Source organism: Zootoca vivipara, chromosome 17, assembly GCF_963506605.1.
Source record: "Zootoca vivipara chromosome 17, rZooViv1.1, whole genome shotgun sequence".
Taxonomy (NCBI): Eukaryota; Metazoa; Chordata; class Lepidosauria; order Squamata; family Lacertidae; genus Zootoca; species Zootoca vivipara.
In genome coordinates this window covers 34,976,299-35,002,414 of record NC_083292.1, presented here as the reverse complement: position 1 = coordinate 35,002,414, position 26,116 = coordinate 34,976,299, and the positions used below count along the sequence as shown (strand labels likewise).

The 26,116-nt window shown below is 49.5% G+C and overlaps 1 protein-coding gene across 3 annotated transcripts in view; it reads right to left on the bottom strand.

Moving 5' to 3' along the window:
* Nucleotides 1–26,116, bottom strand: part of INTS3 (integrator complex subunit 3) — a 77,642-nt gene that overhangs the window by 49,628 nt on the left and 1,898 nt on the right. For 2 of the 3 annotated variants that reach the window (XM_035097924.2, XM_035097925.2), the window contains exons 2-6: nucleotides 14,570–14,653; nucleotides 13,130–13,213; nucleotides 6,537–6,650; nucleotides 5,628–5,712; nucleotides 1,937–2,003 (exon numbers count right to left, since the gene is read on the bottom strand). In XM_035097924.2, the coding sequence (XP_034953815.1) occupies nucleotides 1,937–2,003; nucleotides 5,628–5,712; nucleotides 6,537–6,650; nucleotides 13,130–13,213; nucleotides 14,570–14,653 (434 nt within the window). The other variant, XM_035097926.2, reaches the window with a different exon arrangement.

Below are 26,116 nucleotides of genomic sequence, written 5' to 3'. Positions count from 1 at the left end.
TTAAGGCAGGGGTGAGGAATCCCAGGCTCTCAGGAGGGGGAGGCAAACAAATGCAGCAACTCTCCCCAAGCCACGCCCCTGGCTGGCCTTTCTTCATGCCCTCCTTAGCCACGCCCCCTCTCCCCAGGCCACACCCCCGTTGTGATTATCAGCAACTGGTGTTCAGAGGCATATTGCCTCCGACAGTGGAGGGAGAGCACAGCCATTGTGGCTAGCAGCCACTGACAGTCTCAGCCCCCTCCATGGATTTGTCCAATTCTCTTTCAAGAGCAATGAAGATGGCATCCCAGCCATCTGTACGGCTCCCCGTATTTCCCCTCGTAGACAAGCGAGAACATCGTGTGTTCCTATCGAACCCAGTATTGTCCACTCTGACGGGCAGCAGCCCTTTGGAAGCCACAGGGCTTCCTGGCCACCTGCTAAATCTTCAAAACTTCTCTCGTAAGGAGATAAGACGACTCAGACAGAAAGTCCGGCAACTCTACCATCGTAAAGGCTAAGCACTTGCTTTTCCATGGTTAACTGCTGGACCACTCGGGGTGCCTGACTCTGTATGTGGGATGCCACTAGGCCAAAAAACACAATCTTGCCCAGAGTTTTGCTACATCCCACCCCCCTTTCCTCCTTGCCAACATAAATTCCAAATGTGCCCAACAAATGGGAGGCAGGAGGAACTGTTGCAAGCGCAAAGTTCCTCTGAGCACAGAATTTAGACTTCTTTTGGCATGGAACATCACACTCAAAGACCAAGGAAGGAGAGGGAAGCCTTCAAGTGTGCTAGAAACCTGACCTTGTGTGTGTTAAGCCTAAGATGAGGGTTGCCAGGAATCTGTGTCAGATAAGGACTTTCAGAAGACAAACAAGTTACAGGTAGGTAGCCGTGTTGGTCTGACGTAGTCGAAACAAAAAATAAATAAATTCCTTCCAGCAGCACCTTAGAGACCAACTAAGTTTGTCATAGGTATGAGCTTTCATGTGCATGCACGAAAGTCTGAAGTAGTGTGCATGCACACAAAAGCTCATACCTATGACAAACTTAGTTGGTCTCTAAGGTGCTGCTGGAAGGAATTTTTTTTATTTTGAGAAGACAAACAAGACAAACTACTAGGTAAAGACTGTCTAGGCAAGAACCAGCAGGCAGAAAGCAATGATTTATAGCCCCCTGGTTCTTCCAGCCACAGAAAATGTGCTCGCTCTCCGGAGAGAGCACTAGATGGCAATGTGGGGCAACGCAGCTGGAATTGAATTGAATTGTTCCTTGCCGAAGGGAAATAAAGACACTTGAAAAACTCTTTATGTGTCTGTCCGTCCCCCGCGAAGTAAAACGCTTTAACAACTTGATTGTTCACCACAGCAATAAGCAATTTCAAAGAGACATTGCAGCTACAACACACACCATCCTAAGAGAGGGAACTGCGCACTGAAATATTATGACAGATGCACTTGGGGTGCATCCGTGCAAAGAAAAGGGGGCTGCAGAAAAGGAACGGTGTGGGCAACCAAGACTCGGCGTAAACAAAGCCAGATCAGCCTCAGTGACCCAAGCCTGTTGCAGCGGGTGTCTGGAGAAGGTGGCCAGGTTCGTACCAAGGCAATAAATATTTATTGCTCCTAGCAATAAGGTCCAGCAGAAAGCCATGCCCCATTAATTGCGCGGTCTCTATGCAGGGCTGCTTCAGGGCTCTCTTCATCTTGGTCACAGAGAAAGTCAGGACTGATCAGCCCTGGCAAGACTCGGTAGCGTGAAAACAAACTTCAGAGTCCACACTGGACAAGGTCAGACATGGCTGAGCCCGGCCCTTGAAAAGCAACACAATGTCACCAGCCAGGCATTCCACCTGAACAAGCCTTCAGAGCAAGTCTAGGCAAGCGCTCCATTGTGAGCAAGCAATGACCCCTGGCTGCCAGCGATGGCCGACTAACCAGGCACACATACCTCTGCTCAGTAAGCATATCGAGGATGTTTTCTGCCAGCCAGATATTCTTCGCTGTTACATCTCCGCCTGCAAGGACACAAAACAGGTGATGTGAGAAGGTTGGGAGGAAGCCGGTTCAGACTGTGGATTGCACTTTCCTGCAGCATCAGGTTTGCACTAAACTGCCCCCTGATACCTTTCAGCTAATCAAACTTTTTGTTGCTGTTGTTTCTGCCCTGTACACCCATATACCCATCCACCCTAGGAGAACCCCGTCCTCCTTTGCTCAACGGGATAGCTCAGGTACTTTCTGGAAACCAATGACCAAATGGACATTGGAAGAACCGTTTCGGATCAGGACAAAGGTGTCCCCCTTTGACACCAGCCACTCAAGATTCCTCTAGGAGGTGCACAGGCAGGGCGTGAAGGCAAGAACTCTCCCTCATTGTAACCCATAAGGATGTAAAAAGAGCCTGCAGGATCAGGCCAATGGCCTGCCTAGTCCGGCATCCTGTTCTCGCAGCGGACAGCCAGGTGCCTCTTCTGTAAAAGCCTGCAGGGAAGATCTGAGCACAACTGAAGCCCACCAGCAGTTTCCAGCTCAGTTGGTTAGAGCATGGTGCTGATCAATGCCAAGGTTGCAGGTTTGACCCCCGTATGGGACAGCTGCATGTTCCGGCATTGCAGGGGGTTGCACTTAGATGACCCTCAGGGTCCCTTCCAACTCTATGGTTCTATTCAGAAACATTACTACCTTCAAACGTGGAGGAAGAGTCAGTAACCACTGATTGCCTTCTCCTCAATAAATCTGACTGATACTGCAAACCCCAAGATCAGGCCAATGGCCCAGTAGGGAAACCCTCAGGGCAGGACCCTCCAGATGTTTTGGACTACAATTCCCATCATCCCTGACCACTGGTCCTGTTAGCTAGGGATCATGGGAGTTGTAGGCCAAAACATCTGGAGGGCCGCAGTTTGGGGGTGCTTGCCCAAGCACAAGAGCACTCTCCCCTCCTGCGGCTTCCAGCAGCTGGTATCGGTTATTGATGCAGCACTGAGGAACCCCAATTAAACCACAACGACCTGACTCAGTGAGGCTAAAATTGGGAAGCAAGCGAAAGGTAATCTCGGCCTGCCAAATGAAGGAGTGCTCCTTGTCCTTTGAAAGCAAGGCCTGAGCACAGCAAGCAGGGCTTTCCCCACCCGTGATGCCAGCCAGAAGACAGCAAGGAGGGCTGGGGGGTTATTTGGCCAGGGCACCCTCCCCTAACTCAGCTCCCCCTCCAGGCCTTATTGGGCTCCAATTCCCATCAGACCCCCACCCCTGGCATGGCTAACGGCTAGGGGTGATGGAGTCCAATAAGATCTGGAGGGCCGCAGGGGCCCCCAACTCTAGACTAGGGGCACCCAAGGTCAGGCTGTCATGCAAGCTGGCTAATAAAGAGCCCCAAGGCTTGTAAATTCCTGGTTGCTGTGAGCGATTGCAGGGCAAATTCCTTTCTTCACCAGAGTACTCTTTAAAAAGTCAGGCTGGGCCATTCTTGGATGCCTGTCCTTGAGATGGGGGGGGGGGCTCAAAAGATGTAGTCATGGCAACTGAATTCTCATAAAAAGAAAAAAAAACTTATCAGGGTGAGGGGGTGGTAGAGGTGCCTTAGGAAAAGAAGTTTCCCATAAGTTAGAAGGCTGCACACACTTGGCAAGGGTGCCAAGCAAAGGAGAAAGACAATAGTTTGCTGGTCCACTACGGTTTTGTCCTCCCTGCCCCCCCCCCACAAATAACTTTTAGAGCCTGTCCTTCGGCCGAGGGGGGCGGGATGGGAGCTGGCAAGCTCTGAGCTCATACAGGCCCAACTCCACATTGCAGAGGCAGGTGATTAAATAAACGAAATGACAGATTTTCCACTGCGGCAAATTCCTGATGTTAGCCCGGCAAAAAAGTGTGCCAGAAGTTCTCGATATCCCTATCAAGCCCATACCTGATTTGGTAGGGAAGGAACTGGTGGGGCGGGGAGATGAGGATTGTTTGGCCAAAAGGCATCCTATTGCTTCAATTTAATGAGAGATTCCTGATTGGCTGGGATGTGTGACCAGGATAGGGGTGGGGGACCTGTTACCCTCCAGATGTTGCAGAACTACAAGTCCCGTCATCCCTAATCGTGGACCACGCAAGCTGGGTCTGGTGGGAGTTATAGTCCAGCTACAGCTGGAGGACCCCTGGTTCCTCAATCCTGCTATATACAAACTCAGCTCCGGCGATGAGACTTCTTTATAGCTTTAAAAATGGAAGATAAATCCTATGTGCGTAATATTTACACACACGTTAATGTAAGGTGAAAAGGAAATCTTCCAAGAGTTACTGGAAGAGTTATTGCATCTTTTAAAAACAAAAACAGGTGTCCCATAATTGCATAAAAATGGTTTAGGGATAAATCTGTTTTATTAAATTGGACAGTGTTCTATATCTGCAATGGCACATGAACAATTCAAGACAGCTGTATTACCAAACTCTTCATTTTTAAAAGGATATATAATTACAGAATAATGTTCCCAAGTAATGGTTGTTCTCTACAAAAAATAAAATAAAAAGACCCTAAACACACCAGGGATTTTTTAAATTGGGTGTAATCACACATTCGGAATAAAGCAACTCTGAGCACAACGCACTCTCTCTGAGAGAGAGCTGCTCCAATATACCTTGCTGCTAATTGAGCAACTCATTTCGACCCTCAGTGCCTGAAAAGGGCAACTCTGCTGCCATCAAAAAAAACCCTCCCTCTCTCCTGGCCCTGCCTGGCTCCAGTTTTAAGGCAGCTTTACACAATTAAACTAGTGCTCTCTCTGTAGCTGTTGGCAGACTGGACCTTAGGCACCTCAGCTCTACATGGCAGGCGGTTCATTTTGAACATGCCAAGTGTTACCACAGGGAAACACTGACTGCCACAATATGCTCCCTTCATCGGACACAGACAGCAGCAAAAATAACAGCTTAGGGATGGGGCTGGGGGCAGCGATGCTCAGGAGGCTGCTCAGACTGGCCTGGTGTCTGTTGATTGCTTGATGAGGACTGGGCACCTTAAGAAATGGTCGCATCTAGCCCAGCATCCTGTTATCACAGTGGCCAACCAGATGCCCCAATGAGAAGCCCCCAAGAGCTCTCCCCCTGCTGCAGTTTCCAGCCACTGGTATTCAGAACGCGGGTGGCGCTGTGGTCTAAACCACTGAGCCTCTTGGGCTTGCTGATTGGAAGGTCGGCGGTTCGAATCCCCGTGACAGGGTGAGCTCCCATTGCTCTGTCCCAGCTCCTGCCAACCTAGCAGTTCGAAAGCACACCAGTGCAAGTAGATAAATAGGTACCGCTGCTATGGGAAGGAAAGCGGTGCTTCCGTGCACTCTGGTTTCCGTCACGGTGTTCCATTGTGCCAAAAGCAGTTTAGTCATGCTGGCCACATTGACCTGGAAAGCTGTCTGTGGACAAACGCCAGCTCCCTCGGCCTGAAAGTGAAATGAGCGCTCCAACCCCATAGTCGCCTTTGACTGGACTTAAGCGTCCAGGGGTCCTTGACCTTTTTCCTTTTATTCAGAAGCATTGCTGCCTCTGCCAGAGCATAGCCATTTAGGCTAGCACCCATCAACGCAGCCTTCCTCCACCTCCTATGGAATGCTTTGTGGGGCTACCTTCTCCAGCGATACTGCCCCCAATCCACTCACCTGCGATCTGCTTCATGAAGGTCATGCAGACCCCTTCGATGCCCAGAATCCCGCTCCGCACTATCTCCCGCACCAGCCAAACCAACTAAAGCGTGGGAGAGAAGAGAATTCAGGGCTCATTCAAACGACATGCACAAAGCCAGCCTCTCCCGCCTCTTTGACGCCTTGTCCCCGCGGAAGAAAGGCACGGCACGCAAGCATTTGTGCCAGCCAAATGCTGGCGTGGTCCTAATGGCTCACTGCTCATAGAACATGGGTCCGCGATCGGGATTATTTCCGCTCTCTTTTTATAATAATAATAATAATAATAATAATAATAATAATAATAATAACATCCTGCAAGTTTCTAGTCCTTGTGGTTGTGGAGGGGTGGGGAACCTCGAACACCACTTAAGTTATAAAAAGAATCGTGTCTATGTGAGGATTCCACGGGTGAGCAGCAGGGAAGAATGTTTGGATTACAAACACAGCCACCAAGCCCACCTACCACAAATTTGTTTCGTGCCCCACCCCCTGAGTTTACAGCACCGCACTTCCCTTGACTTCCCCCGTATGCCTCAGTGCACCTTTTCCATATAAAAATTCTAAATTTGGCACCGGGGTTTGGGAGCAAAGGGCCAGGGGGTAGGAAGTACCCGCAACTGCATACCGCATTTCGTATGCCCCTGAAACCCAGCTTGCAGATTTGCAGAACTGATACTGATTGCAGAATCTGGGTCTTCAGGTTGCAGAATTCAAAATGCCTCACAGAGATGCCTTTGGCAGCACTGCACTCAGGGCTTGAGACAAACAAGCGGGCTGATCGCAGCTCCTGCTTCACCCCGCCCCCACCCATTCTTTTAAATACGGAGGCACACAGAGAAAAGAAAATGCACATAGGCAAGACATAGCGCGTAGCACATGGCCCACCTGCGTACGGCACGTGTCCTGCAGCTTCAGGTACTTCTCCATCAGAATCTGGTTCATCTTGTTCAATACGGCACTCATCCCATCCCGGCTGACCAGCACCAGGTCCCGGTAACACTGTGGCCATGGAGGAGGGCAGAGGAGAGATTAGAGAATGTGTCAGCTGAACAGAGTGCAGTGACAGCATATAACTTAAAAAGAAACTGCTCTGGGGTGGATGGTGGATGGCATACAGATTCTTTACACAGGGGTGGGGAGACTCCATCCCAGGGGCCAAGTGCAGTTCCCTGGAGAGATGCTGCTGGTCAGAGTTAACAGCACTGGGTTGAACAGACAACTGGCTCAGCATATAGAAGGCAGGTTCACATTACCCTGATCATGATCATCATCATGCAGGGGTCCTACAGCATCTTAGAAGGTCTGCAATAGGAGAGCCAATGTGCTGTAGAACTCTAGCTCCCATTGGCCGGACCCCAGCAGGACTGTAGTTCCCATTGGCCGGACCCCAGCAGGACTGTAGTTCCCATTGGCTAGACTCCAGCGGGACCCTAGCTCCCATTGGCTGGACTCCAGCGGGACCCTAGCTCCCATTGGCTGGACTCCAGCGGGACTCCAGCTCCCATTGGCCGGACTCCAGCGGGACTCCAGCTCCCATTGGCCAGACTCCAGCGGGACTCCAGCTCCCATTGGCCAGACTCCAACGGGACTCCAGCTCCCATTGGCCGGACTCCAGCGGGACCCTAGCTCCCATTGAAGAATTTGGATTTTATATCCCGCTTTATCACTACCCTAAGGAGTCTCAAAGCGGCTAACATTCTCCTTTCCCTTCCTCCCCCACAACAAACACTCTGTGAGGTGAGTGGGGCTGAGAGACTTCAGAGAAGTGCGACTAGCCCAAGGTCACCCAGCAGCTGCATGTGGAAGAGCGGGGACGCAAAGAGCGGGGATTACGAGTCCACCGCTCTTAACCACTTCACCACATTGGTCAGACTCCAGCAGGACTCTAGCTCCCATTGACCGGACTCCAGTGGGACTGTAGTTCCCATCAGCCACAGCCAGCACAGTCAATGGTCAGGGCTGATGGGAACTGCAGCCCACAAGGACCTCCAGAGGGCCATGGGTTCTCCAGCCCTATTCCAGACACACACATCCCAAACAATCAGGGATCACATATTAAATGCGCTTATAGAGGTGTAATATTCTATTACCTAGAGCTGGGATGAAGAACCCATAGCCGCCATCCAGGTGCTGTTTGACTCCAACTTCCATTTTCCCCAGCCTGCAAGGCCAATTGGTCAGGGGTGACGAGAGTTGTAGTCCACCAACATCTCTGGGAGGCCACAGGCTCTCCATCCGTGCTCTAACAACAGAAGGAGACAGTGCCTGAAGCCAAGGTGGTACATTGGGAACAGCCAGCACTGGTTGCTTTGAGGGTGAGCTGCTCCCCGCCACTGGTGACCAAAGGAAATGAATATACATGCCATATATATGCATCAGTAACCAGAAATCAGCGAAAGGGGTCGCTGCTTCTATGTATATGGCACCACAAGTCCAACCAACTGACATATGAAAATAATTCCGGGCGACACATAATGCAGAACATACATGAAGAGTACAGCCAAGTGTGTCGGACGGTCGTAAATCAGCTGGGACTTGGCTCGTCCAAAACGTACAAGCAGAGAATATATTTCCCGTGTCCAAATTTTCCTCGCTTGTCAAATTCCAAGAGAACACCCCCTCCACCCCCGGGACTCAATCTGCCAAAAGCTGGCAAGGAGATGCTTGCGGAAGAGGAGCCTGTGAATGGCCGTGCAAGCGTTTCGGGAGCCAAAGGCAGAGCTTGGGGAGCGCAGGCGGTGTGGGAGACGTTTGCGGGGGGTGGAGGGATGTGGGCGAGAAAGGAGGCGATGGAAAGTGCTCAGGGGCTCAGATTTGGGAGGACTTTGAGCAGATCCACTGATCATGACCCGCCCAGGACCCTGCAACCAACATCTGAGGTCCTTCTCCATGGGCCCTCTGAGAGGGAGGTCTGGAGTGTGGTGACATGAGAACAGGGTCTTTTTGGTGGTGGCTCCCTGCCTTTGGAATGCTCTCCCCAGGGAGGCTTGCCTGGTGCCATCACTGGCTACTTTTAGGAGCCCGGCAGTAACACTACTTTTCATCCAGGTTTTTGGCCTTTATCTTGGAGAGTTTTAGATACTACAACCCCTTTGTGGGGTGTATTAGACAGCCTTTTTACATACATCCGTGTTTTGAGCTCTTGTTTCGTTTCAGTTTTATAGTGGTTTTGATGCTTGTGTTATATAGAAAAATGAGTTTACGTTTCATTTTTCAAAAGCAACTAGCAAGTCCAGTTAATAAAATAATAATGAAGAACAGTGAGGCTTCTTGCGAAGTTCTACAGTATTCACACACAAGCTGGGTGGGGTGGAAAAGAGCTGGCATCTCTTTCCTGTCCCCTCTTGCCCTGTAAGGTTGGCAGAGGGAGGGAAGGGGAGAGAGGAACCAGGAAATCATCTGTTAACTCGCTTCTGCATGGATGTTAATTTGTGCTGCTAAATGTCACGCAGCGGAGGCAAAGAGGGATCTGCTCTCCGCGTTCTCCCTCGGGGAGGCTAATGAGGCCCATGAAAGCGCCCTTTCGATTGAACTCGCAAAGCACTCAGCAACCTCACGCTCGCAACAGGTGAAGTCTCCGGCTTGGCCTTTTGGCACTTCCCAAATGTTAAAAGGAGCACTTGGCCGACGAGCAGAAGGGGTGAAATAACCCCTGACCTGGTGCCGTGGTACAATTGGGGCCAAGGCGCTTTGGCACCCTGGGCAGTTCTCCCAAAGCCACTAAACAAGGATCGCAGAAGGCATTTCAGAGGGCAGGAGTAAGGCAGTGGCAAGGGTGAGGAAGGGATGTCACTGCAAAAGGGTCCAGTCCCTCCAGGGCTAGGTAAAGCACTCTGCCCATGTTTGAAGGTGCTCTTATCTCCTGTGTTTTGAAAGGACAGAGACGCTAGTGCCGAGGCCCCAAGATTTTTGCTTCCTATTTCTTTTCCTAGGAACCGATGGGGTTTATAAGGGGTGCTCAGTTTGGGGTGTCTTATTATCACCAAAACTGCAAAAGGCTACATAAAAGCAGTGGCATTCGGTAGCTGAATCTTGGCTCAAATTCTGGCGCCTTGCAATGAAACAGTGCTCCTGTTCAGGGTCCCAGCCAGCTAGCCAGTCAGCCCTTTCCCAGGATGTGCCATTCCATTACAAGCCCAATCAAGTTTCTTATCCGTATTACGATATTCACAAGTGTGACAAAAGGCTGGTAAGTGTAGAGTGCTCCAGTTCAGGGTTCCAACCAGCTACGCCCTTTCCTGGGATACTCCATTCCAGCCCAAGCCCAGGCAAATTCTTATCACTTATCACTGTGATATCATGCAATATTCATAGTGTTATGCCTGCAACAAAATGTTGGCAACATAAAGGGCTCCAGTTCATGGTTCCAACCTGGGAGGGCATTTCACAAACAGCGAGCAGGCGGCAAGAGGGATCTGTAAATGCCAGTCGGGCGCCGCCACCCACAGGGCCTCCCCTGCCAATCTTAAGGCCCAAGATGCTTGGCATATAATATATCACAAATGAGACAGCTGATATAATAACACACCAAAGGGGGAGATGGGCAGAGGGAGAGGGGGAAGATGGAAGGGTATAGGAAAATGGTATGCATTTATTTCACTCACAGTGGGGAAGCTGTCCCCAACCTGGTGCCCTCCAAGCCTTTTGGCGTACGGCTCCCTCAGCCCCAGCCAGCAGTTGTAGTCCAAAACAACACCTAGAGGATACCAGGTTGTGGAATGCTGAAGGAGGATGCAGGACCCATAGGAAGGAGGAGAGGCGTCCATCAAATTAAGACCTGATCTAAGGCGCCTTTTGGAATCTGTCCTCCTGAACGGGATCTGGGGTGGCAGCAGAACCGGGGTGGCAATGCAGGGGAGGACGACTCAGATGGCTTCCGTATACTTGACAGTAAACCATTCTTATTTCTGGCTTAAACCCCCTGCCGCGAACTGCACCCAAGGAGCGTCTAGCAACACGGCCCATGTCACTGACAGGGAAAGAGTCTGCCGCCTGATGAAAATGTGTCACCCCAATGAATAAATCAGCACCCGACAGCAGACCCCGCCGGCGGAAGGCTCCGGAGATGGGCGCAAGAGGCAAGCAGCAGATGTCAAGGAGACAGGAGGCTTTTAACTCTGGGTGAAAGATAAAAAGATGGAAGTGGGGGGAGAGCAGAAGGCCCTCCCTCCATACTTTGGGAAAGGAACTTTAATTAAAAGCAAGAGCCAGCCGAGCGGAGGAGGCAGCCGCCTCGCACACTCATCAGCTGGCTGTCACCCCAACGGCCCCGACGCAGCCAAGGGTCTCCTGCGCACAGCTGGACGGGCTTGGCATGCAGCTAATTTCTTGCACTCGGGGCTGCAAGGGGGGCCAGGAGAGGCATTCTCTGAGAGGCTTCGGAAGAGGGCGGCTGCTCGGCAGACCCAATCTGCGTCCAGAGCAAGAACGGCAAAGGGGGGGGCGCAGCTCAGCGGCACAGCATCTGCCTTGAGCCCAGAAGGTCCCAGGTTCAACAACCCCAATGGCATCCTCTGGGAGAGACCCCTGCCTGAAGACCTGGAGGGCTGCTGCCTGTCAGCCTGGATGATACTGAGCTAGAGAGGCCAAATTGTCTGACTTACTAAAGGGCAGCCTCTTCTGAACGCAGCCCTGTTTAGGGAAGTTTTTAATGTTTGATGTCTTCATTGTGTTTTTAATATTCTGTTGGGAGCCACCATTATTATTATTATTATTATTATTATTATTATTATTATTATTATTATTACTTCTGTCTCTAAGGGAGTGCAGTGACCCTTCTCTTAGCTGTAGAGGGGAGAAGCAGGGGTGCACAAGTTTGTAAGAAGAGCACTGATTGGTGGATCAGGCCAAAACCCACCTATGTCCAGCATCCTGCTCTTACAGTGGCCGACCGGAGGATAATAATAATAGTAGTAGTAGTAATAATAATAATAATAATGTTTCAACAGCCTTATCTTCCAAGATTGTGCCTAATCCTCTGTTCAAGCTGTTTGAATAGCTCAGTCGGCAGAACACAAGAGTCTTAATCTCAGGGTCATGGGTTCAAGCCCCACGGTGGACGAAAGATTCCTGCACTGGAAGGGGGTTGGACTAGATCACGGCTCCCCAAACTTGGGTCTCCAGCTGTTTTTGGACTACAGCTTGCATCATCCCTAGCTAGCAGGACTAGTGGTCAGGGATAATGGGGAGTTGTAGTCCAAAAACAGTGGGAGACCCAAGTTGGGGAAACCCTGAGCTAAGATGATCCTTCCAATGCAGTCCCTTCCAATGCTACAGTTCTATGATTCTAAGTCTGTGGCCATCCCTATGACCAGTTGCTGCTGCAGGAGTGACGGCCACCAACTTTGATGACTCCTTTGGTCAGCAGACTAGAGCAGGGACCCGAGGCAAAACCAGTCTGACTGAGATGTTCAAAGCAGGAATTACCGGTATACATCTACCTGCATAGAAATTAAAACATTTTGACTAATGGGCTTACCCTGCATAATCTTCCATATCTCGGTTGCAGGATTCCCAAGATCTGTTAAACCACTCTGGGAAGTGCAGCTCTGGGGGGGGGGAATGGGAGGGGGTTTTCCTAACCACTCTCAGCATCCTTAACAAACCACAGCTTTCAGGACTCTTTGTGGGGAAGCCATGACTCTTCAACGCAGTGTCCTAGTGTATTTCATGCAGATGTGGTTGGCTGGTGTCTTGCCAGTGCTGCTTCCAGCCATTGTCTAAGCCAGGCATCCCCAAACTTCGGCCCTCCAGATGCTTCGGCCTACAACTCCCATGATCCCTAGCTAACAGGACCAGTGGTCGGGGAAGATGGGAACTGTAGTCCAAAACATCTGGAGGGCCGAAGTTTGGGGGTGCCTGGTCTAAGCCAGTGTTTCTGAAACTTGGGTCGCCAGTTGTTGTTTTTTGGACTACAGCTCCCATCATCCCTGACCACTTGGTCCTGCTACGTAGCTAGGGATGACAGGAGTTGTAGTCGGGGGAAACAGCTTGAGACCCAAGTTTTAGAAAGCCTGGTCCAAGTGATTATTGGGATTTTTTTTAAGGAGGGGATAGGAAATTTGAGGTTCTGGGGCTCAACCCAACCCCAGCCAGGCTCCTTCCCAGGGTGACCAAGAAGGAAGGCTGAAACCCTAACTTCAGCAGCACAGTGGTGCCGTCGGGGCAGCAGCAGGCGCAGCAGGGTCCCCAAACCCAACAGCAGGGCTGGACTATCACTTTTGAAGGAAGTGAAACAAATCAAGGGAATCACAGAGGCGGAAAGGTACCAATATTATCCCAATCCCGTCTCCCACCCCTCCCAGCCTTCTGGGGATAGGGTTGCACCCAACTAAAATATCTACTCATTGAGTAGGCCCACTGAAGCCAATGGAGCTAAGTTAGTTGTGTCTGTTGAGTTCCATGGGTCTGCTCTGAGTAGGACTGGCATTGGATACAGCCCCCTAGGGCATTTCAGAGCGACAAGCGAGGGCCCTTACCTTCTGCGCTTGAGCAGGCTCCGTGAGGATCAGCGTGAAAAGGCCCAGGCATATCTCCTCGTGCTGAGGGGCTCCTTTGCACACCTGGAGGAGCAAGACCGGAAGGTTTATCTAAAGGCAGGCCAAACCTCAGAGCGAAGGTGCGGGGAGAGGGAGGGAGGAATCCGTAGAGCAAGCAAGGACTCCCAAAGCAGCAACAATTTAAAAAAAAAAAATCAAGATGCTTTCAGAGTCCTTCCAAGCTGACATCAATTAAGGATGCCCGGCAGCAAATTGTTTATTTTTATTTATTTTAATAAATTGTTATTTGCTTTTTTGTTTTATCATCTCATCAACGCATACTGTGTTACAGTTAGACACAGGATAATAAGAGGGGGCGGAAATAACATAAATATAAGACATACGGTATGTATTTGAATAATTATTTATTTAACTCTCATAAACCCTTAACTTTTACTCCCCTCCCATTCTTTCTTTGGTTTCCTATCTGCTATCTTTTCAAATGTGTTTTCTTACTCCACTAAGTTGTTTTCATTACCTTACACTATCCCACTTTGCAGCATCTACCACTGAGTATTTTTCGTCAGCCTGTTACGCTTATTTTCTTCTTGTAATATTTTTCCATATTATATATATATATATATATATATATATATATATATATATATATATATTGTCCTGACTTCTTTCTAACTCTGATTGTCTTTATTTCTTAATCTGTTTGGCATGCTGGCAAGTTCTATATATACTCTCATATTTTAAGGTGCCAATCATTTATTTTATTTAAAGAAGTTGTAAACTGGAAATATTGTGGTGGCAGTACAAAAAGGGAAGAAATTAAAAACAGAACGGAAAGCTAAAAGAGTTAAGAGCGCATTAAATCCATCTGTCAAAGCAGCAGGAACAATATTCAACCCTGAAAATAGTTTGGCTGTATTTTGATTTTTTAAAAAATAAAAAGCCTTAAGGAGGCTCCGTAAAGAGCTTCCCCAATGGGAATCCCGCAAGCAGGACCCGAGTGCAACAGCCGCACTGCCTGCTTGCGATTCCCAACAGCTGGTATTCAGAGGCACATCACAGTGGAAGAGGAACACAGCCATTGCGGCTGAAAGCCACGGACGGCCTTCTCCTCCACCACGAACTTGTCTGATCTGGTAAGAACACAAGAGGCCTGCAGCTGCATCAGGTCAATGGCCCATCTAGCCCAGCATCCTGTTCTCACAGGTTCTCCCCAGTTGCAAGACCTGAGCACAGCAGCAGCAGCTCTGTCCACTCTGTCCATTCCTTGCAACTCGGAGTCAGAGGCAGGCTCCCTTCGACAGCGGAGGCAGAGCACAGCCATCGGGGGTAGTAAATGCACCCATCAGCCCCTCTTGGCTGCAAGAGGCAGGGCTTTTGCAGCGACCCTCAGCAAGGCAACTCCAGCGCTGAGATACTCACGTGAGCGTTCAGGGCATCGTTGGCTTCCCTCTCGGAGACCCCGCCGGTCAGCGATGTTACGGTGCCCATGCATCTTTCGAGCCTCTGAAACGGATAAAGGAAAAAATGGGTGAAAGGTGTTGAAAAGTGTGAATGGAGAGGCCCAGGGGTTGACCAATAGCTTGTCATCCCAGGTGAGTGGTGGTGGTGGGGAGAACAGCAGTGTAAACAGCCCAGGCTTACAGACAGCTACTTCTGCTCACCTGGGGCGAGCAAAAATTGTCTCCAAGCAACCAGGCAGGGAAGTTTCATGCAAAGTTAGTTCTTTTAGGCTGCTACAAATGATGAACACAAGTGCGTTTTTTATGTTTATGTTTTTTCAAGTATAAGTGAAGGGTTAAAGGGAAAAGAAGAAGTCCTAGACACACCCCATGGGAACAATTGCAAGAGGTATTTTAAAAAAGAATACTTATTACCCCTAAAACGCATGTTAAATAAGAGCATCTGTCCATAGCCTTCCTTGAGTTATGGTTATTATCATCACCACCATTATTAATTAAATCTGCATACTGCCCCTCATCTGAAGATCATAGGGCAGTTCACAACATAAAAATACAAAACGAGAACTATATATATATATATATATATATATATATATATATATATATATATATGTGTAAACTGGGTATGTTCCTTCGTCTCCTATGTTCTACAAAACTGCTTGACTGATAGCGTTGAAATTTGGACACAAAGTCAAATGTGACTGTGTGAGTGTCCCCAGACCGTTTTCAAACACAGATGTGTCAGCTACGGAAGGTAAAACCCCCAAAACCCCGTGTTCCAGAACTCACAAATCACCTGCAAATGCATGCTGGGAGCACAGGAGAGATTGCAACACAGCGCCCTCTAGCGATGGCTACACTGGTACTACACCTAGGAAACCTACCCTCTCCACAGGCTCGGCTTTACAGACTAGGCCACTTTCCATACTAGGCCAGGTGGAGGTAGGGCCTTGCCGGGGGGGGGGGGAAGGGGGCGGAATAGGGGGCAGTGATAGGTAATGAGTCGGAACAGGGTGGGGGGAGACACAGGGATAAAACCTGCCTTCTCCACAGTATCTCGGGGGGTGAGGGGTCGGGACAGAGGAATTTATCATGTCCCTAGCCCAGCCAGCTATCCCTTCCCTGCTGGTTTTTTATCAGCCAAAAGGGGTGAGAGTTCAGAGCACAAGCGGTCGCCCTGACCGATTGAAGCACCTTGTCCACATCTTGAGCCTTACCAATCGAAACTCACTCAACATGACCAGACAGTGCTTGAGACACCCCTTGAGATACATCTGCTGAAACAGCAGGGTCAAGGTCCCGGTGGATGCAAGCAATTTTACCCTCAAAGTGCTTCGCAAACAAGTCGCAGCCTTCGGGCCTGACTGTTAGAAGACCTGCACTACCCGGAAAAGCTCTGCCAGACGTCACAATGAGGATGCAAGGAGGCAGCAAAGTACGCCTTATTTGCTGCCTTGACTGCCACTAGGTAGGCTTGATGGTGAGTCCTCGCCAGTGTTCGATTATACTCAACCAGAGTTTTTCTCCAATCACGTTCCAGCCCCCTCCCAGCTTGTTTCCTCACCCTGAGCTCTGGAGTATACCAGGGAGCCAAGTGGGCTCCACAAAGGAGGAGAGGGTGCTCGGGGGGGGGGGGGGGAGATCGTGTCAACAGCATGAACCACCCGGATGTTCCACAAGTCAGCCAGGGCTTTTAAAGCAGCATCTGTCCTATCAGACGAAAAATCACCGAGGGCAGCCTGGAAACCCAGTGGCTCCATCAGCCTCCGAGGGCGGACCATCCCCATAGGTTCCCCACCTCTGCAAAGGGAGAAAGGTGATGAGAGCCAGAATCTCAACAGGAAGTGACCTGACAATGACAACGCCACTGGATACCCCCCCCCTTTCAGATCACCCTCTTCCTGCCCAGCCAAGAAAACAAGGTCCAAAGTGTGACCCGCCACATGTGTTGGGCTGATGACGTGTTGGGATAGCCCCATGGTTGTCACGGCTGCCATGGAGTCCTGAGCCACCCTGGAGCTAACTGCTTTGGCAACACCAGCAGTCTGGGAGTCCTCAACACAGCCTGTCAGCTCAGGCAGGCAGTAAACCAGCAGAATCCCTCATCTGCCCTGGCTACCCAACACCAGGAACGTACACTCTGGACTCAGGTGGGCAGAGAGCCTGCAGAATCTCTATAGGGCTGCAGCAACTACAGTCCATTAGTTTGCCCATTAAAGCGAATTCCCATAATATGCTGCCCAGAAATGGACGCAGTATTCGAGGTGGGAACTGACCAAGGCAGAAAAGGTGGGTACTATTATTTTCCTTGCTCTGGAGATTCTACTTCTTCTGTTGATGCAGCCTAGAAATGCATTGGCTTTTTTTTCTTCTTCCTGGGATGAAGAGGAAGCGACTCTAGTTTCCCGGCCCTTGAGATCTCAGCCATTGAGAATCAAGCCAGTTTCTCTATTTGGGGAGGGGGGGGGTTGGTTTGACAGAGAAAACACCACGTGCATGCCCAGAGCCAAAGACATATGTCATTTGTCACCCGCATGTCTGTGTTGGGAATTTTTTTGGGGGGGGGGCAGTGTTAGCAAATCCAAGGCCTTTCCCCATAGATCTTTTTCCTGCTGCTGGAAGGGCCTCATCAAAGCGCCCTTTGATGTCCCTAAGTTGTGACAGCTGAAACGAGAGAGGACACCCAAAGTCCCTGCCGTCTCCTCCTCGGAGACCCCAGGGGCCGCCATAATTTCAAGGTGGCCCCTCCTCCGAGTCACACTTCCTAACATCCAGAGGAGGCTTTCATCCTTTTGAAGGGGGAACGGAAAGTTCTCACCAGGGACAGGAGTGCTGCCGACTTTGTTGAAAAGGAGCAGCAAGCAAGTCTTTGCCTCCCGCCCCAGCTGGCCAGCCTGCGTGCACACACACACACACACACACACACACACACACATTAATATTGCAGAGAGTGTGCCCTGCATGTTGTGGTCAGAGCATGCAAGGAAAGGGGTCAGGGCGGCCCATGGGGTGACATCTCCCTCTGTGTGAGTGATGGTGTTCGCATGCTTTTAAGTCGCTTCTATGTCCTATCTTGCTGCAATAGTGGTGCGCGACAAGGGAATGTTATTTGCAAAAAAGACCAGGAGGAACTAAGAAACACGAAACCTGATGCCACACCTCTGGAAGGAGAACCTAGCCAGCCTGCTGTGGATTTGTCTAACCTTCCCTTAAAGCCTCACAAGTTAGCAGACATCCTGTGGCAGTGAATCCCACAATTTAGTTATGGACTGTGTGTAGAAGGACTTTCTGTAATCTGCCGACACTCAGCTGCTAGTGCTATGAGAGAGAGAGAGATGAACTTTTCCCTATCAACTTTCTCCATGAGGTGTATAATTTTATAAGCTTCTATCATGTGACCTACACATTGTTTTGAATGTAGAGAACCCTGCAGCTGGAATCAGCCAAAGGCCCATCAAGTCCCAGCATCCTGTTCTCACAGTGGCGAGCCGGACACCTCTTGGGAAGCCTGCAGAGAGTTCCCTGGGAAGAGGGGTTGATTTTTAAACCATTGTGAATTGTAGGTCTGGGAGGGGGGAACAGGGGTCTTGTAACAACTTCTGGGGCACTTAACTACAGCTCCCAGAATTCCTTACGGGAAGCCACAACTGTTGAAAGTGGTATCACCACAGCACTTTATGGATGGTCTGAATGCAGCCTAGGTTCCGCTCACATTGAAATGAATGCACATGACTAACTTAGGTCTATCAATTTTAACGAAGTCGTGTCCATTCATTTCAATGAACCAAGCCACACTGAGTAGAACAAAGGTCACAGTCACACCGTGATACCATTTTAAACAGCCATGGTCTCGCCCAAAGAATCATGGAAGGTGCAGTTTGTTAAGGGTGCTGAAAGGAGACCCCTGTTCCTCTCCCAGAGCTACAGTTCCCATAGTTCCCTGCGAAGAGGGACTGTTAAACCCCTCTGAGGACTGTAGCTCTGGAGAGGGAATAAAGGTCTCGTAACAACTCTTGGCGGCCTTGACGAACTACAGCTCCCAGAATTCCTCGGGGGAACCTGTGACGGTTTATAAAGTGGTGCTTTATCTGCATGGGGTGAATGTGGCCTATGACTCCTCCTGATGCTAGCCGCTACGGGCTGCAGCCCCACAACTCCTGGAGGGCTGGAGCTTCTCTGATCCTTACGCTTTCTCCAGTCAGCATGCACACATGACAAGCCTTTGGTGGTCTCCATGCCTCCACCCCCCAGCTGTCCAAAGGGGAATTGGCTCCTTGGTGGAGTTTCAAGGTTCCATCCCTCTGAAGTTCCAAGATCCTTGATGTTTTCGTCTATTTCCACAAGCCAGCCCAAGGCCAAGCCGACATCCGCTTTGGAAATCTGTGCTGAGATTCTGGAGGTGGCGTTCATGCCCCTTGAGTCAGGGCCAGGAGAATTCCAGGGGGAGAGAAAGAGAGCGAGAGAGATAAACCACCCCACCTCCCTTTGAAGACCACTGTTTTGATCACTCCACACCATGCTGCAGAGTTTCAAGGAGCCTTTGGGCCACGGCTGTTTCAGAGGCATCTGTTTCTCATTTGCACCAAGTTATTAACGCACAGAATCCAGGAAGGTCAAGAAGAGACCAGAGCTTCCTTGAGTCTTGTCACCCAAAGGAAGCGATAGGCAGGAGTGGATAACTGGGGAAAGGCTGCAGCTGAGTGGGTAGAGCAAATGGTTTGCATGCAGAGCCTCCGAGGACCAGCCGACAGCAGTTCCAAACCCGGCTGGGAGAGACCCATGTCCAAAACCCTGGAGAGCCACTGCCAGCCAGTGCAGGAAGTACTGAGCTAGATGGACCAAGAATCTGATTCAATGTAAGGCAGCTTTCTAAGTGCTAGACCTTTCCATAGTTTGAGGGTAAGAGAATGTGACCTGGTGTGGAAAGACAACCTCGGGGCCACCTCCTCCAACCCATTCCATCATCACAGGTCTCTAGCATGGGGAGGCAGCCAGGACAGCTAGATTCTGCACACAAGAAACACCTTCCTGGATCTGGCCAGAGGCCCATCTAGTCCAGCATTCAGTTCTCAACAACCAGGCATCTCCGGGAAGCCCACAAGTAGGACATCACAATCATCATCAAATTTCTTATACCCCACACATCTGACTGGGTTGCCCCAGCCACTCTGGATGGCTTCCAAAAAAATACAGGGAAATACAGGGGGAAAGGAAAAAGAGTAACAACAACATCAAACATTGAAAGCTTCCCGAAACAGGGCTGCCTTCAGATTATATATAAAAAATTAAATAACTCTTTGACATCTGCTGGGAGGACATTCCACAGGGTGGGTGTGACTACCGAGAAGGCCATCTACTTGGTTCCCTGTAAGTTCACTTCTCGCAGTGAGGGAACTGGCAGAAGGCCCTCGGAGCTGGACCTCAGTGTCTGGGCTGGACAATGGGGATGGAGACGATCCTTCAGGTATACAGGGCGGTTTGGGCTTTAAAGGGCAGCACCAACACTTTGAATTTGGCATCCTGGGTTAGTTGTAGTTTCCAAGTCACCTTCAAAGGTAGCCCCACGTAGAGCGCATTGCAGTAGTCCAAGCACGAGATAACCAGAGCGTGCACCACTCTGGTGAGACAGTCTGCAGGCAAGAAGGGTCTCACCCTGCGTACCAGATGAAGCTGGTGTGCCTCCATGGACAGCTGTGAGTCCCAAATGACCCCAGGCTGCGCACCTAGGGGCACAGTTACCCCATTCAAGTTTACCCCATTCAGTTACCCCATTCAGGTCTAGAGAATCCCACCCACCCACCCGCCCCCTGTCCCGCAGAAACAATACTTCTGTTTTGTCATGATTCAGTCTCAATCCGTTGACCGCCACCCACCTCCCAACTGCCTCCAGAAGACAGGATGTTCACTACCTTCACTGGTTCCAATTTATATGAGAAACAGAGCTGGGTACCATCCACATCTCGGTGAATACCCAGTCCAAACTCCCTGGTGATTACTCCCAGTGGTTTCCTATAGATCAGGCTTCCTCAACCTCAGCCCTCCAGATGTTTTGAGACTACAAATTCCCATCATCCCTGACCACTGGTCCTGCTAGCTAGGGATCATGGGAGTTGTAGGCCAAAAACATCTAGAGGGCCGAGGTTGAAGAAGCCTGATATAGATGTTTAATGGATGGGGGAGAGGACGGAGCCCTGAGGCAACCCACAAGGGGTCCGAATACTCTTCCCCTGACACCCATTTTTTGACACAGCCCAGGAGGAAGGAGCAGAACCATCGTATAACAGTGCCCCAATATGCTGTGGGGCTGAAGAGGGCAGATGTCCAAGGCTGTTCAATTCAGCACACTGAAGTCAGCCACAGAAGTGGGTGGGAATACAGAACCACCACACTCTGGCCTCCCCTGAGCTAATCTCCGAGTCCCAGACTCAAAACATTTGTTCTGGCAAGCCGGCCTCCACTTAACGTCACCGTTTGTGACATTCAGTTGGCACAGTAGTTAGTAACACGCACGCCCCTTACTTGGCGACACCACCAGCCCGAGCCCACCCACCCTAAATCACATACCCACCCCCAAATCAAGATCTCACAGGTGCAACCAATCACTTGCTGAGGCCTGGTATTCTACACGGAAGAAAGTCATGGTGTTGACATGGCCCTTTCTGGCCTAACCTACTTTGCAAGGGGTCGCTGTACACACAAGCCAGCCTTGCAGTTAAGTTCAGGACATTTATGAGCAAACGGACACCTAGCCATCGCGGGAAAGCAACAGCAGAGGTTCTGGCAAATTAAGTGGCTTGAATTGCATCATTTTCCATGTTTGTCGATCTTGTTACTATTTTAGGAACGAAATGTGTTGTACTGTACCCTGGGTGTTTGGTTTTTTAAATAAAAAAGTAAGAAAAAATAATTCAGGACCATGAGACAAACAATCCTCCCTCTCCAAAGGGCTGTACAATACTAAAAAAAAAAAAAGCTTTCTTATACAGCAATACTGCAGTAAGAGCCTTGCAGGATCAGGCCAAAGGCCCATCTAGTCCAGCATCCTGTTCTGACAGTGGCTAAGCAGAGAGACCTAAGCACAAGCCTCTAGCTGTGGAGGCAGAGCATACGTAGCTATCCTGGCTAGTAGCCACTGACAGCCTTATCCCCCATGAATTTATCTAATCCTCTTTTAAAGTGGCTGAGGAAACCCAGCCAGATGAGCAGGGTATAAATAATAAATTATTATTATTATTATTATTATTACTACTACTACTACTACTACTACTACTACTACTACTATCCAAATTCCTATTTTCCTAAATATATTGTAGGGAAGGGCCATAGCTCAGCATCTGCTCTGAATGCAGAAGGTTCCAGCTTCAATCCCCAGCATCCTCCAAGGAACAGACCCTGGTATGAAACCCCTGGAGAGCAGCTGCCAGTCTGCATAGACCGTTCTGAGCTAAATGGCCCAATGGTCTAACTCTGCAATAAGACAGCTTCCCACGTCCCTCCTCCAATGTGCCCAGTGTTAGAAACTCAGGTCTATAAGCTAAGTGCCAAATGGCATCTTAAACCTAGGAATGCCCATTTTTCTTCCAATGGAGTTTATGTATACTAATTCTTATTATTAACTTCATTTATATACCGCTTTCTATTTTAAAGGGGGGGAAATCTCAAAGCGGTTTTACAACACATTGAAACATCGAATAAAACTATCCAGCGTAAAACGAATTCAAGTATTTCAGATCCTTCCCCATGTGACATTTTGCTTTCCCCATATTTATTTATCTACTTAATTTATAGAGCTGCCCCATAGCATAAGGACTCTAGGAAGCCAGTGTGGTGTAATGGTTAGAGCAGGCATCCCCAAACTCGACCCTCCAGTTGTTTTGGGACTACAATTCCCATCATCCCTGACCACTGGTCCTGTTAGCTAGGGATGATGGGAGTTGTAGTCCCAAAACAGCTGGAGGGCCGAGTTTGGGGATGCCTGGGTTAGAGTGTCGGACTAGGATCTGGGATGCCGGGGTTCAAATCCCCACTCAGCCATGAAGCTCACTGGGTGACCTTGAAGACAGTCACAGCCTCCTCTTTACCTACCTTGCAGGGTTGTTGTAGGGATTAATTTGGGGGGGGGGTGGACCATGTACTCCCTGGAGAAAAAGGTGGGAAATCAATGCAACAAACAAGCTCTTCTGCTCACCAACTTAAGAAACCTGGAGGGGCCAGCCAGACGGAGATGTCAGTCGCCAACCTGGCACCCAGAGATCTCCATGTGGTTGCAATTGGACCTGCGCCTGTCGCAAAATGCGCCTGGCTGATTTCTAAAACTACTTGTGACACCGCCAAGATCAACTGCAGTCTACCGGGGGCCTCCTGGTTTTCCTGCCTGCCGGTGGAAAAGGGAGGCTGTCCATCACCCGGCAAAAATGAACACAGCCAATGGCTGCTGTTCTGCATTTGGCTTAGCAGGTCACATCACTGCTGGCCTAGCGCGGGGGTCTCTGGGCCTGCCTCTCCCTCACTGCACTATTGCTGCCTGGCTCAGCGAGGAATATTCAATGGCACATTGAGAGGAGGGGCCCTGCATCAGTACACTAGAGAAGCATAACAGATCTGGCTCGTGACGGCGTTGTCAGGAAGAAAAAAAAACTGGCCACACAAGCACCGCTACGAACCCAAGACTCTGCTGCCCTGTGACTTTTTGCATGCTTTTCCTCACTGCTGAACTTTCAGGTGATAATTGATTCATACATAAAAAGTGCTGAGGATGCCCAGCAGCGGTCAAGACACCTCTGATTCCATTTCCTAGCAGAGATGCCTTTACTGGGAAGGAAGTCTGAGACATGCTTTACCAGAAAATGTTCCCAAGGAGGTAAATTGTTAACCAAGACACTGGGGGGCTGACACATACAGACACTGCACCTGGGCACCTAGGGGGTAAGGTGGCCCAACGCTGGATCTGGGCCCAGGAAACATGCCAACGCGGAAAGGATTCTGAGCATGTGCAGGTGGCTGAATTGGTCTCCGGGGCACTAATTCTGTACACTTGACAGATGCACAGACAAGTTGCATAGAACCCACGCACTGCCTACGATAACACACAGGGCTAAACCATAGTTAAAGCCAGTAAGCCCCCCATGATAATCTTGTGGGAAAGCTGGTAAAATGCGCACTGGGCAAGATGGATTTGTAGCTGGTTGACTGACGGAACCCAAACAGCGCTCACTAATGGTGCCCCATCATCCTGGGGAAAAGTGACAAGGGGGTGCCACAGGGTTCTGTTCTGGGCCTGTTGTTGTTTGACGTCTTTATAAATGACTTGGATGAAATGTGTGTGTGTGTACACATGTGTACACACACGTACACACACGCGTACACACACACACACACACGCGTACACACACACACACACACACACACACACACACACACACACACGTACACACTTAGGATTCAATATGACCTTGCAGAACTGGGCCAAAACTAACACAATGAATTTCAAGAGGGACAAATGTCAGGTTCTGCACTTAGGCAGGAAGAACAAATGTAAGATGGGGGACACCATGCTTGCCAGCAGTATCCCAGTCAAAGGTAGCCATAGTACTGCTCTGTTCTGCCTTGGTCAAGCCACAAATGAAGTGCTGTGCCCAGTTCTGAGCACCACAATTTAAGAAGGATACTGACAAGCTGGAATGTGTACAGACCAAGGAGGGAGACTAAGATGGCCACAGTGATGGCCAAACTTGGCCCTCCAGCTGTTTTGGGACTACAATTCCCATCATCCCTGACCACTGGTCCTGTTAACTAGGGATGATGGGAGTTGTAGTCCCGAAAGAGATGGAGGGCCAAGTTTGGCCATCACTGGTCAAGGGTGTGGAAATTAAGCCTTATTAGAAACAGTTGAAGGAGTGGGTATGCTTAGCCTGGGAGAGACTGAGAGGAGCTTTGATGGCCATCTTCAAATATCTAAAGGGCTGCCACATGGAAGATGGGGCAAACTTGTTTTCTCCTGCTCCAGAGGGTAGGACCAGAACCAATGGATTTAAGTTACAAGAAATGAGATTCCAACTGAACATCAGGAAGCACTTTCTGATGATAAGAGCTGTTTGACAGTGGAACTTCGGGCACGTCAGAAGGTGATGGACTCTCCTTCCTTAGAGGCTTTTAAGCAGAGGTTGGGTGGCCATGTGTCATGGATACTTTAGCTGTCCTGCATTGCAGGGGATTGGACTAGATGAGCCTAAGGGGCCCTTCCAACTCTACAATTCTATGCCTATAAACAAACCATGGCTAAAGTGCTGGGCTAGCAAATTAAGCAAAACCAAGATTCATTAACTAAGGTTTATTTAAACCATGGTTGTTAAATGTTATGAGCAAACTATATAATTCCCTGACGTTGGTGAGGGCAGGGATGAACAGGAGAAGAACCCAGCTGTATCAGGCCAAAGGCCCAGTGAGGTCAGCATCCTGTTCTTACAGTGGCCAGGGAAGCCTGAAAACGGGATCTGAAAACAGGACTTGCAAGCAACAGAGGCACATCACCTCTGATAGTGGAGGGAGAACAGAGTCATCATGGCCAGAAGCCACAAAAAGCCTTATCCTCAATGCATTTATTTAACCCCCTTTTAAAGCCACCCAAATTGATGGCCATTGCTCTATCTTTCAGGAGGAAATTCCAGTGTTTAAACATGCATTGTGTATAGTTGTAATTTATTCTGTCCGTCCTGAATCTTCTAGCACTCTGTTTCACTGGATGACCCTGGGTGCTACTGTTATGAGGAAGAATCTCTCTCCACATGAAGCAGAATCTTATACACCTCTATCAAGGCCTCTGCTACTTGCCTTTTGCCCCAAACAAGATTTAATCTTTTGTAGAGGAGTTCCTGCAACCACTTGATCGTTCTGAACACAGAACATAGCCATTGTGGCTAGTAACCACAGGCAGCCCTAGCCTCCATGAATTTGTCCAATCCTGTCGTAAAACCATCCAAGCTGGTGGCCATCACTCTTGTGTAAGTGAGTTCCATAGCTGAACTATGGCAATGTCCTTCCTTTTATCTGTCCTCAGTCTTCCCACATTCAGCTCCACTTAGTGTTCACAAGTTCTAGAGTTGTTATGGGGAGAAGGTCAAAACTTTTTCTCTATGCATTTTCTCCACACCATGCAAAATGTTATAAACTTCTAGCACCTCTTACTCACCTTTTGTTTAAACTAAAAAAAGCCCCAAAGGCCACAACATTGATCCTTTTTGCCGCCCTTCTCTGAACCCTTTGCAACTCCATAATATCCTTTCTGACTTGTCCCAAATTGCACACAATATTCCAAGAGCAGTCACACCATAGACTTGGAACGATGGCATCTGTGTAGCAGCAACTTTCTTCTCAACCTCTTTCCTAACAATCCCTAACATGGAATTTGCCTTTCCCACAGCTGACGCACACCAGATCAACATCTCCATCCAGCTACTGCCAAGGACCCAGCTCTTGATTCTTCGATTCTATGACCCGTTCCTGGCAA